Source organism: Cornus florida, unplaced genomic scaffold (genome assembly GCF_030987335.1).
Source record: "Cornus florida cultivar Cherokee Brave unplaced genomic scaffold, ASM3098733v1 CherokeeBrave_3.0.0_Hap2_Chr06, whole genome shotgun sequence".
NCBI lineage: Eukaryota > Viridiplantae > Streptophyta > Magnoliopsida > Cornales > Cornaceae > Cornus > Cornus florida.
The window spans coordinates 35,165,672-35,178,777 of record NW_026775576.1 but is presented as its reverse complement, the minus strand read 5'-3'; the positions used below and the strand labels follow the sequence as shown (position 1 = coordinate 35,178,777).

Below are 13,106 nucleotides of genomic sequence, written 5' to 3'. Positions count from 1 at the left end.
CAAGGAAAAACTCTTAAATAGGGAAAACCTTAGTTCTTGGCCTCTGTAAAAAAGCAATCCACTAGTTGTATGTATCTTGTTATACACTCAGCTGTCTCACTCTCTGCACATGCCTATGCACCAGAATAAACACTAGTTTTCACAACCAATACACATACACTAGGACACCACGATGCATCCACGCACTCCCCATGTCCGAAGCAACCACGTTTGGACCTAATAAGCTCTCAATAGCTTAACCACGAATAGGGTAAGGATGTAAAGCCTTACTGCCACTTAACAATGGGGTGAGGGATCATGCCTCACTGCCATTTACACAAAGTGTCAACACACCCAATACAATAAGAGTTTGCAACAAATAAAAAAGGCTGGACAATGCAGAACTCCAATTTACTGCCTCAGAACTACAATCTGCTGCATCAAGAATATGAGGGGTAAAATAGGAAATTCCTTTTGAGATTAATTCAACAGTGCCTCTGTGACGGCCCTGGTTTTTAGGCCAGCGCGTCTTGTGATAAACCGAACGTAGATCCGATAACGAATCTAGAATGTGGAAGCAAGAAATAAAATAACGGTCTCCTAAGGCACAACACACCTTTAAGACACTTTGATGACCTTCCATGAGGTCATGGAACTCAATGAGAATTGACGCGGAAGTAAAAGATCAAAAATATGACAAATAAGCCCCCAAGGGCAAAATAGTCATTTTACATAGAAATGACTTCCCCAGAATATATATTATTCCCGAGACACATCCATGACTTCCTGTGAAGTCACGAAACTCAAAAGAAAGTAGCGGAAGCGAATTACAAGAAAACCGGACAAAAATAGTCCCAGGGCAAAATGGTCATATCTGAAAATATAGATTTGGGTGCTACTGAGCACACTGATGGAAATACAATGAAAGATTAATCAATATGGACTCAAGAATCGCATGATTCGGAGCCCAGACAAAGGGGAAATGACAAAATAATGAAAAACGGACATAAAAAGCAAAAAGGGTAAACTGGTAATTATCTAAGAAGATCTGGGTACAACCGAGTACACCGTTAGAAAGACAGCAAAAAAATAGTCAAGTTCAAAAATTTTTTTACTTGATTTGGAGTCCGGACGAGGGAGAAAGGCCGAAAACAAGAAGAGGGTCACGACAGCTATAGTGCTGCCGACCCAATGCTGCTACAACTGAGAGTAAAAACGGGCATCTAAATGGTCGTTTTGGAAAAACTCAAAGAAGAAACCCCCCCTAAAATTATGTTTTCTATCCAAAAACATGAACAGAAACTAAAAAAATGCATTACAAAATTTCCAGAATGCCCCCAAGAAAATCAGGTCAAGAGGGTAAAAATCAATCCTAGCTACTGCCCAAGAAAAGGAAATGGAGCTTCGGGAGGTTTTTAAATTACCTAAATTGAAAATGCAATCTTAAAATACACCTACAAGACCCCTAGAAGTTTCGAATCGGTCGTCACACTTTTCAAAAGTAAGTCGATGAATAGTACCATGTACATTTGTATTAAAAATCAACAAAAACCTGGCATCAAGGATTTTTTAGGAAAAAATGGGTTTTTGAGGGCCAAGATGATGTTTTCTGGAAAAACACAAAGAAGAAACCCCCTCCGAAATCTAGTTTTTTACCTGACAATGTGGGGTAAAATAAAAAATAAAAAATAAATAAATAACACATTACAAAATACCCGAAATGCCCCTAAAAACTCAAAAAAAGTGCAACCTTAAGTTTTTTTGTCATCAAGAAGGGTATTGTTTGCCAAAGTGAACATGTAAGTATATGTGATATTATAAGGTAGATGTACTACAATGTCCTACGACCTCATGGCATGTTGTATGTAAAATATGACCCTTCAATGTATGAAATTTCCTAACTTCCATAAGCAACAATAAAGTTAAAAATTTGCATACATATCACATAAGTGTCTTTGGCCCTTGGCCTCATTATATACAAGTCAAATACATTGCACAGAGTGTACTTATGTACACCTTACATAAATGGAATCAAATATACACATTTTGACCTAAAGGACTACAAGTGGCATTTCAAGCCAACCTTTACAAGAAATGATGAACATCACAAACCAAGTCTTCATACCTGAAAAAATCCCCCAGTAATTTCGGGGTGAGTAAACAAGTGTACTCGTAGAGAATGAGCATGCATCGACTCTATTTCTTATAGATTTTTATTTTAACCTGAAACAATTCAAAAGGGTCATGCCACCTAATGTCTATGTCAAAGGTTAGACTCAGGGAGCATCCTAAGCTACCTTAGAACATTTCTAGCATAAATCACATTCTTCATGCAATTCCAAACCATATAGAAGCATGCTATACGAAGCAACACAATATAAATTCTCAAAGTCATCAACTTGAAATCTAAAATACGAAAATGACAAAAGTGGGTCATGCCACCTAGCGTCTATGTTCCAAATTAATCTATAGGATCATTCCTAAACTACATTTGAACATTATAGCATAGATGTACTTAACAACATCAAAATTCGCAATGATTCATTAAAAGTCATAAAACATAAATGTACTTAACAACATTAAAAGCATACTATGATTCATTCAAAATCGTAATGAATAGATATACTTAACAACATCAAAATCTCAATAACTAAAACCACAAGTCACAATTAAACATGATTGTCAACTTGGAATTGAATGCGAAATCAAATAGTGGAAGACTTGGACATCAAATTTTGGATAAAGACAAGACCTAAACGGTTATTTGGGGCACTGACCCGCTGAGAATACCACCCTAGTGCGCACTATAAAATAGGGAAAACTCATACCTCCCATATTAGAGCCAAACTCTAGCCATATCTCAGTAATAATGTCCCAAGTGACTTCAAAATAATCAAATAAGTTCACAACTTATACGTAATTTATATAATGCACGAAATCACCTTCCATGCACAAGTAAGTTGAAACCACACAATCCATGCCCTAGAGTTTAAATTCTAAAATGGCATATATAATGTCAATCACAAAGTGTGCAATTCATTACACAAGGCAACAATATATTCTATAAAGAAAACATGTTCTCATGAATAAAAATATGACAACAATATTATCCAATGCTCAAAACACAACCAAGTGAATACACAATAAGTCCAAGTCTATGATTTGAATATAGAAACAACTTCTGAAACACAAATAAATCCATGGAGCCATTAGATAGAATTTAATTAAACAAAAATAATTAAATTATCTAGATTTCAAATCAAATTCAAATAATCTCAAATTAATATATGTTAAACAACATAGCATGGTCATTACATATATCCAATCAAAAGTGCGAGATAAGCAAGATATCATCATATAGAATTTAATTAATTTAAATCAATTAAATCTCTAGATTTCAAAAGTTGTTCAAATGATCTCAAATTAATATATATCAAGCACTAAGTCATGATCATACCATATATCAAGTCTAAAATGGAATACAAGCAAAACATAATTAACTAAAATTTAAATCAAATTAAATTCATTTAATCTTTAGATTTGAAAACTCATTTAAATCATTCCAATTTAATATATAACAAAGATCAAGTCATGGCCATGCCATATATCAAGTCTAAAATGAGTTATATGCAAGTTAAGATAAATAATTAATTTCTCAAATTAAATAAAGGTATGCATAAAACTTATATTTCATACAAAAGCAAATAAAACACTTGGAAAATAAACTATAACACCCCCTACCTCACTAGAAAAGAGTCTCCCTAGAATCTAAGGCAAACAAACTCAAAATGGCAAACTCTTCAAGGGTTATGTAGAAGAGAATGAGAGGAACAAAAAGTATTCCCAAGGTTAAGCTTGGAAATCAATGGAAGGCTCTCAAAAATCAAAGTCAAAGCTTAAGGCTTTAAGCTTTATCCATGGAAGCTAGGGTTTATGGTGAGGAAGAAAATGAAATAATGAAATGAAGTGTGAGTGGAGAAAATAGAAATCCTCCACTCACTATGTGATCTTACACCATGGTCAACACATACATCTATGGTCAATTGCACAAAAACCCCTCTTTAAAACCATAATCCCAAAGTGGTCCAAAAATAATTGCAAGACTTAATTTGGAGCATACACTTGTCACTCATCCAAGCATCCATTGTGGGTTTAATCCTAAGCCTACACTTGTCAACCATCAAAGGCAACATGTGATCCAATCCTAAGCCAACAAATGGGTGAATCTCCACCCTCCATGTGTCATAAGATTATACTTCCAAGTGGTTCTACCAAAATGTCAACAAGTGGCACCATGAGATTGTGACACTTGCCACATTTTTTAAAATTACAAAAAGGTCCTTTTTAAAAATATCCTCCAAATAAAATTGCAAAATGGTCCCTAAGATGAAAAATAATTACTTTGCATAATTACACTAAAATCCCAAAAGTTTAAAAAAGTTACCAAAAGTTATGCATCCATGCCTCTTACAAGAAAATTAAACATTTAACATGCTTTTATACAAAAGTAAAAATGTAGATATCATAAAAATTAAATATCATGGATGCTTGCAAAGCCGGAGTCAAATCCGAAGGCAAAAGGTGAGGTTATGTAACGAAAAAGGAAACCAGGAAAAGACAAAAAGTAAATAGTGACGAAAAATGAAAAATATAGAAATGATTCGGTCCTTAAAGGAAGTTGTCAATCCCAATAAAAGAGTCTCAGAAACCATTTTTGAGCACTTGATATGACACTAGGTGATGGGAAACCAAACACAGAAGAGAAAAGATAATGGAAAAAAATTATCCGTAAAATTTGAGGAAAAAGGAAAGGAAGAAAATGACCGAGTCATTACAGCCTCATACAGTCTTCTTTCACTGTTGTACTCATGTTTATAGCTTTACATAACCAAACACAGCATGAGTATATCACAAGTTCAGTCCAAGTCCTTAATTCAGTATATAATGGTCCTCGACATAAAATAGCTTCAGTACAAAATAGCTTCGGCATAGAAAATCTTCAACACAGAATACTCAAAACCAAAACATACCATAGTATCACAACAAACTCAACTTCAATAATCTCGATTCATCAAAATATACTAGCTAGCAGCATAGATCAACAAGATATAGCTAAGTATAATCAAATAACACTTGAATCCAAGATATCTTCAGAAAATCAAGCTTAACTAGTGATTACACTGTCCGAATTCATTTTCAACATATTCTCAACACAAATGCAGTTCGAACAAGTGTAAGAAGATGAATTATACCTATGTCAACTCTCAGAATCGACCAAAGAAGCTTGAAACACCAAGTTACTCTTCAAAACAGCCCTTGCATCAGCATATTTGACAGTAGCCTTATCTTAGCAAACAGAGCACACCTCATAGTTGATTCAATGAGTTTTTCTTGCATGGATCATCATCAAATAGCAGAGAAAAACTTACTTTACATAGTATACTTGAGGGTTCTTATGAGCAGCTCAATGTGCAATATAAGTTTTAGAGGCTTAAACCCTAAGGAGCCTTGTAGCAGCATATTTATAGAGACACTGAATTACACAAGGCCTCACACATCATGGATGTACACCTGTCACCTCAAGCCAATGATTGAGAAAGCACAATTCAAATATTTTTAGAGTAATGGACCAATGCAAGTGTGCCACTTCAACTAATTTCGTCACTATTCTTCCAGCTACAGCAGGTTACAAGTTTGAGTACTGAATTCCATTTTTGTCCAGACTTAGCCTCCAAGAATGGAATATTCTTGCATAAACCAGCTTTTTAGGACCACTGAGATGTGCCACATTCTTCTCTAGCACCACTGAAACGTGTCTCATTCTTTTTTAGGAATACTGAAACGTGTCACATTTTTTAGCATAGCTGGAAAAGGCCATACTGAGCAAACGTATATATATATGTGGAATACACCTGAGAAAAGATCATAAAGCCCCTGTGAGCACCTGTAGTTAACACCGAAGTGCTAAACCATCAATGTCCCTAAACCATCTATGTTTGATGCTGAAGCATTTATGTCCGAGGCTAAAGTGTTGGACCTCCAATGTCCGAGGCTGAGCACCTATAGCTGCTGAACCTTCACTGTCCGAGGCAGAGGCAGAAGGGCCGAGGCCGAGGCTAAAGCAATACTTTTTGACATTAAAGGCAAACATTCTTTAAGGCAATTTAGGACCAACAGACTATTATATCCTAGAAGACAATCGCCACAGATTCCGTCAGCACCATGTGGGGCGTAAATTGTCTTAAGGATATAGTATCCAATACTAGACTCGGTTCAGGTTCTTTATTTATTAGTATTATTTTATTGCTATAACTTGCATGTTTAATTAAGTATTGAGTTGCATATTTAATTAATTTTTAAAAAAATATTATGAATTATCTCATGACATATTAGTATAATTTTAGTTATATTTTAAATGTCATATATTTTCCAACAATAATATATCCTCATCAATAAATGTGTGTGTATATCTCTTATCTCCTAAGGATAGGCCGTATTAGATTGACTTACCACTAAAAAAAATACGCACGAACTTGAATTGAAAAAGTAGTTGAAATATTTAGAAAAAAAAAGGTAATAGAGATTATATATATATATATATATATATATATATATATATATATTTCCAAGTAAAGTTCAAAAATCAAATTATATAAACATCGTACAATTAGATCGAAGGTAACATTGGATATTTAGATGGGAAGGGTGGAATTGCAATTCATACATTTACAATTTTAAGTGTGTAGGTTGTTAATAGGGTAAAGTGCAATAACCACCCCCCCTACCCCCGAACTTTACTCTCTCTCCCAAGAAACCCTCCTGGACCTTTTTTTTATTATTATTTATTTATTTACAGACCCCCTTAAACTAACTCAATTTTTGCAACAAAAAAAAAAAAAAAAAAAAAAAAAAGAACCCTCAGACTACACTATTTCGTTAGGTTTTGGCTGAAAAATAATCATTTGACGTGTACTGTAAATTTAAAATGTCAATCATACCATTATGGAATCTATATATATATACTCTTCAGTTACATACATATATATATATATACATACATATATAACTTCTCCACCTTTCATGGAGATCGAGAACGGAACTACCATGGCACCACCACCAAAACCCATAACGTCGCTGCTAACTTGGCTTAAGTTCATCGCCAGGAGCAAAATTGGCAAGAGCTTTAAACTCGCCGAGGGTGACACCACCTTCACGACGGAGCTCTCTACCGACACCACCACGTTTCTCACCATGGCATACATCATGGCCGTCATTATTAAAATACAAAGCACGCATCTACATAGATCATGTCTATGTATCATTAAGGTGAGAATTTGGTCAATTTGTGTAGACCATTGATGCAAATACGGCAGACACAATAAAACCGCCTAAATTGGCCCCCATTAACCCTAACTCCCACTCTTTCTATGTACGTTCTGCAAAATCGTCGTCTCTCTATGCTCTGCAACTCTTCAACAATCACAGAACAAACCCATCTTCAATCGTTCACAAGCCCTAACATATGTCCTTTAGGGCAAATTTCTACAGTGAGAAAATGAAAGGTCAGATTTCTCTATTTCACAAACCAAATCAAAGCTTTTTATTGAATTTGTGTTGTTGAGGTGAAGGAAAGTGTTGACTACAACACTCTCTGGTATGTTGTCGAGGCTCGATCTCTGGTAATGGTTGAGGCTTGATCTGTGTTTCAGTTTTCTTTTACTTATGATCAATTTCGTACCAAGTGACTGGTCTAGTTGGTGTTTGCTATAAAGTTTTGTTTAGGGGCAAAAATGATGATGCGAAAGGTGAAGTCGGTGATAGATGTTGTGTTGTCACAATATTATTGGTTGTTGAGATTGGACTTGACAAGTCAGCAATAACACTTGTCAGACGACCCTTTTTACGAAAGGGCAATTTCATAATCTCACATCTCTGGTAAGGTCAGTTGCCAACAAATTTTATTTTTATCCTTAAATTATAATTTTTAAATAGTTCAAGGAGTATTACTTCGTTCAGAGAGTTTTGTGTATTTTGCTAAAAGTTCAGGGGCTCAATTGCCCTTTACCCTTGTTAATATTGAGGAGAGTGTAAACTTTTATTCTTCCCTCTTTTCTTGTCTCCTCTTATGTGTCAACAATGATAGGGCTAACCGACTGAAAATTTATTATTCCCTTGTTTATTACCTCGTGTACCTCGCTGCAGCATTCCATTTATATTCAGGGTTGTAAACAAATATATAAGAGTTGTAGACATATATATAAAATAAAGTATCTTGATAGAAACTTTTTTTATTTTTTATTTTATTTGTGAGTGGAGACATTTCTTTTCTGTCTTGTTCTCGTGGCATGCGTGAATGATTTATTAAGTCTCTCTATATATATCTAATAAAAATTTCTCACCGAAAAGTTTATATCAATTAAATGTCTCTATTAAGTTCTGTTAGGGCCAGATTGTAAACGTATGCGCTTTTATTTGAAATTTTTATATTTTAAAGATATATATATATATATATATATATATATATATATATAATCGGTGGAGTAGAGGACAATTATAAATGTATTCAAATTAAATATCAATTAATATTAAAATTCTTTTATTACTATAATAATTTTTTATTTTATTTTATTTTATAATTGTTCAATGCTCTCTATCAAATACATTAGTAATTTTTAGTCTCGGTCACTAACTCAATGAGTGTTTATTTAAACTCTCTCAATCTAACAGAAGCTCCATTGAGAGCACTGTGATGATAAATTTTATTAAAAAAAATAATAATAAGACATGAAAGAAATGAAAAGAGACTTTCTCAAGAATGTCCATTTCCATACAAAAAATTTAAAAAATAATAAAAAATAAAAAATAGTTAGCAAGGTTCCACCTAATAATGTATTTACCAGATATAAGTGTAGCACTAATAAATAATAAAATTAAGATAAATAGATTTAGGTTACCGTCATATAGAAAAATGATACTCTTCTTCTTCTTTCTTTTTTTTAATTTTTTATTTCAAGGGTGTTAGATTAGAAGTTAAGAAAATGATATACTTGATAATTACTCCATTAGTCCCATATTAACTGTCAATTTTAAAAAATTTGACTCACAATTTTTGTAAGTCAAAGTTATCGAAATAAATCTCTAGTATGAAATATAAATATATTTTAAGAATATGACTAAAAATAAAAGGTAATAATAAGTTAAAGTTTTTTAAATTGCCAACTGTTATGAAAAGAGATAGTATTTTTACTCGAATACACAACGAATTTGATACACAAAAAATCTGATGTGTCAATTAATAATTCTTATGTGTTTTTATTGAAATCGATTTTATAAAAAAATTGATCAATACTGATAAATAACTTTAGCAGTTAATTAGACCAAACCTTGACCACTTTTTCATTGGGAGACAAGTAGCGGAAATTCTTTTTATTCCTTCGATGTGCTGCATAAAATGGGAGTATGTGTCTATGGGTCCACTAGTACCACTATATCAAATCGGGCTGCAATATGAGTCATATCGGCTATATTTTGGTTTCTTTTATATTTTTTTATTCCAACTATGCCTATCGCACTCCAACACCACACAATTTTTTTATTGCAATATTGCCTATAATGATTGCACAGTCACTCTCCAACACCGCATTAGCACAGTCCACTGCTATATTTTTTATTCCAAGTAGTGCCTATAGATGATTGCACCTGATAACTCCAACACCATACAGGTCTCTGTTTTCTTTCTGTGTCTCTCTGTGTCACTGGAAGCTCTTGGCTAGCATTGACAATGGAGGTGTTAATGTACAAGTCCATAGTGGCCTCTTGTGCCGTTGTATTTCTTCTGTGGGCATGGAGAGTCCTGAACTGGGCGTGGTTGACGCCGAAAAGGATCGAAAATCGCCTCAGACAGCAAGGTTTCAGAGGAAACCCTTACAAGTTAATGGTTGGGGACCTGAGAGAGAGCTCCATGCTGCTCAAAGAAACCATGTCCAAGCCCGTCAACATCTCCGACGATATCGTCCGCCGGCTCATGCCCCATGTCGTCAAAACTATAGACACCTATGGTATATATATATATATACACATATTAAATTCACATTAATTATCATGCTTAGCAGGTACATATACTAATTAAACCACACATTTAATTAGAGAAATTCATTTTGTGCTAGCTAGCTAAGCCATGGACATGTTTTTTTTGTTTAATATATGGCATTTAATTTGAGTTGACATTCATTATGTGGTAGCTGCATGTTGTTATATATATATATATATATGGTAATTAATTCGATATAATTAATTAATTTATTGAATTAATGGCTATGACTTTCAACAGGTAAGAAATCCTTCACATGGCTTGGGCGGATGCCAAGGGTCCACATCATGGAACCTAATCTTGTGAAGGAAATCATGGCAAACTACCACAGCTTTCAGAAGAATCATCATGTAAACAATAAACTGAGCAAGTTCCTACTTACTGGAACTGGAAGCTTGGAGGGTCATGAATGGGCCAAACACAGAAAGCTTATTGCTCCCTCTTTCCATCAAGAAAAGTTGAAGGTCCATCATTTCCATTCTTCCTATAATCTTTATTAATAAAATGATTAGCTCACATTTGTACCAGTCATTATCCACCCAATGCATAGTCATAAAAACTCTCAATTTATTTTAATACATATAAAATTGATACTTTTGGAAATAAAAAAATAATAATAAAAAAAAAATATGACTGTACATTGGACAGAAATATTATGAATAAAATGCCCATAAGATACTGTATACTTTCTCGATTAAAAGTTTTTTATTATTATTTTTTTTGTGTAGAATATGCTGCCTGCATTTTATGCATGTTACGATGAGCATTTGACCAAATGGGAAGAGTGCTGCAAAAATGGATCAATTGAGATTGATGTATATCCAACTTTTGATAGATTAACCAGCCAAGTGATTTCACGGGTAGCATTTGGTCCTATTTCTGGAGGAGAACGGATATTTGAACTTCTGAAAGATCTAATTAAGCTTACAGTAGAGGTTATGCGCACTCTTTACATTCCGATTTGGAGGTAATTAAATCAAGTACTGGTGCAACTACGGATCGAGTCAGATTCTTCTTCTATTCTTTTTCAATCATCATTTTGAATCGTGTTGAACAATTGTAAAATAAATTATTTAATTAATAGGAAAAAAATCAATCGATTTTGACATAAGATCCCAACTTAAAATCAATCGATGTTGACATGAGATCCAAACCTTATCTACCAAATAAGAAATTAGAGTAAGTAGAGATCATCTTGAAATGACCGACATTTTCATTGTGTAGGCCCTGTCCCGGGGTTATTGTGTAGTCTTTTCTTTTTCTCTATCTGCAGATTTATTTATTTATTAATATTATTTATTTATTCATTGGGTGTGTCAATGTTTGGAAACTACTGTTTGTATTTATTTATTTTTTTGGTGTGTTGATGTTTGGAAACTACGGTTTCTTTGTGTAGTGATGTTTTGCCTACCAAAAGGAATCAGAAGATGAGGGCTATTGACAAAGAAATAAGAGTCAGGTTTAGGACAATAATCAATAGCAGATTGATGGAGGTTAAGGAAGGAAAACCTTGTGGTGACGATTTACTGGGCACATTATTGGAATCCAATTTCAAAGAGATAGAAAGACAAGGAAACAAAAAGAATGCTGGATTGTGTCTTGACGAGATCATCTCAGAGTGCAAGCTCTTCTACTTTGCCGGGCAAGATACCACCGGCAGTCTGCTCGCATGGACATTTGTTCTACTATGTAGGCACCAAGACTGGCAAGAGCAAGCCAGAGAAGAAGTTTTGCAGCTCTTCGGGAAGGAAAAACTGGACTTTAATAGGGTTCAAAACCTAAAAATTGTGAGTGCTTTCCACTTGTTAACTTCAAATTCTAAGACCTGGTGATTTTTCTGACTCTTCAAAGTTGAAGGTTTCAAGATTCCATACAATAGTGTGTCAAAGAGTGAAAGTTGAACACATCTAACTAAAATATCTGACTAAAATTATATGAGTACCGGGATGATTTCATATCATATTTAATGACTTTATGATGATGTTATCATTCACTCACATAAAATAGATACATTCAACTCTCGGACTACTTAATTATCAATATTTGTCTAGCAAATGGTTTCTATTCTTTTGATGTAGTGAGTGAGACCAACTCTTGAGCATATTCACGACATCAAATGATAGACAAATAGATTTGACAAATTAGTCTGAGTATCATTACTCATGTATTAATTGACAGGTAACAATGATTCTGAACGAGGTTCTGAGGTTGTACCCTCCAGTAATCGAGGTGACTAAAGTGACATATGAAGAGGCAAAATTAGGAGACTTGACCATACCAGCCGGAGTGCAGCTGATGATGCCATCGATGCTGCTTCACCGTGACCAGGAGATGTGGGGCAAGGATGCGGAAGAGTTCAATCCAGGGAGGTTTGCAGAAGGGATTTCCAAGGCAACAAAGAGCCCATTCTTCTACCTCCCATTTGGCCTGGGACCAAGGATTTGTATTGGACAAAACTTTGCTCTGTTACAGGCGAAAATGGCCCTCGCAATGATTCTGCAACGCTTCTCATTCCAACTTTCTCCATCCTATGCTCATGGTCCTTTCACTATGTTAACTCTTCAGCCCCAATACGGCGCTCAAGTCGTCTTCCACAAGCTCAACTGTTGAGGTCGACGTAAACTAATGGCGTATTAATGTGTATCATGTTTATAGCTTGAAACTGATTGTGGACTTGTTTGTCCAAGTACCTAGTTTCAAGTGTGTCGTGTTTTATTGTGACGTTGAATTATTGTAGCCCCATGTTTGATGTCGTTGGAATGGATTAATAAAACTAAGTATATATCAGTGGACTACTATGTGATATGGTGTATTAATCGCCAATTCGGCATAACCATTAAAGCTCTGATCATTAATTAAGCCCTGTTTCTTTATCTCAATGATTCATTCCTCAAGCCTAAGCATAACAAATCATGACTTTAAACATCTTATCACAATCCTGGAATGAGCTTATCCCGGGTTCCAACATGCTCCAATTTAAAGAAAATCTTAAACACTGCAAAGATTATCCCAAGCCGCAGAGCAAATCCAACTTTCG

The 13,106-nt window shown here is 34.4% G+C and overlaps 1 protein-coding gene across 1 annotated transcript; it reads left to right on the top strand.

Annotated features, from left to right (window-relative positions):
- The first annotated feature begins 9,621 nt into the window (after positions 1–9,621).
- LOC132311318 (secologanin synthase 1-like) lies at positions 9,622–12,867 on the top strand. The gene is made up of 5 exons (XM_059809195.1): positions 9,622–10,037; positions 10,310–10,533; positions 10,798–11,036; positions 11,466–11,856; positions 12,248–12,867. Exons 1-5 carry the CDS (start codon positions 9,761–9,763, stop codon positions 12,677–12,679), a joined length of 1,563 nt encoding a protein of 520 aa, XP_059665178.1. The 5' UTR covers positions 9,622–9,760; the 3' UTR covers positions 12,680–12,867.
- Positions 12,868–13,106: the final 239 nt, after the last annotated feature.

Coding starts and splice junctions, on each gene's coding strand:
- LOC132311318 (XM_059809195.1), top strand. CDS start 9,761: ATGGAGGTGTTAATGTACAAGTCCATAGTGGCCTCTTGTGCCGTTGTA. Junction 10,038..10,309: donor CAAAACTATAGACACCTATG/GTATATATATAT, acceptor GACTTTCAACAG/GTAAGAAATCCTTCACATGG. Junction 11,037..11,465: donor CTTTACATTCCGATTTGGAG/GTAATTAAATCA, acceptor TTCTTTGTGTAG/TGATGTTTTGCCTACCAAAA.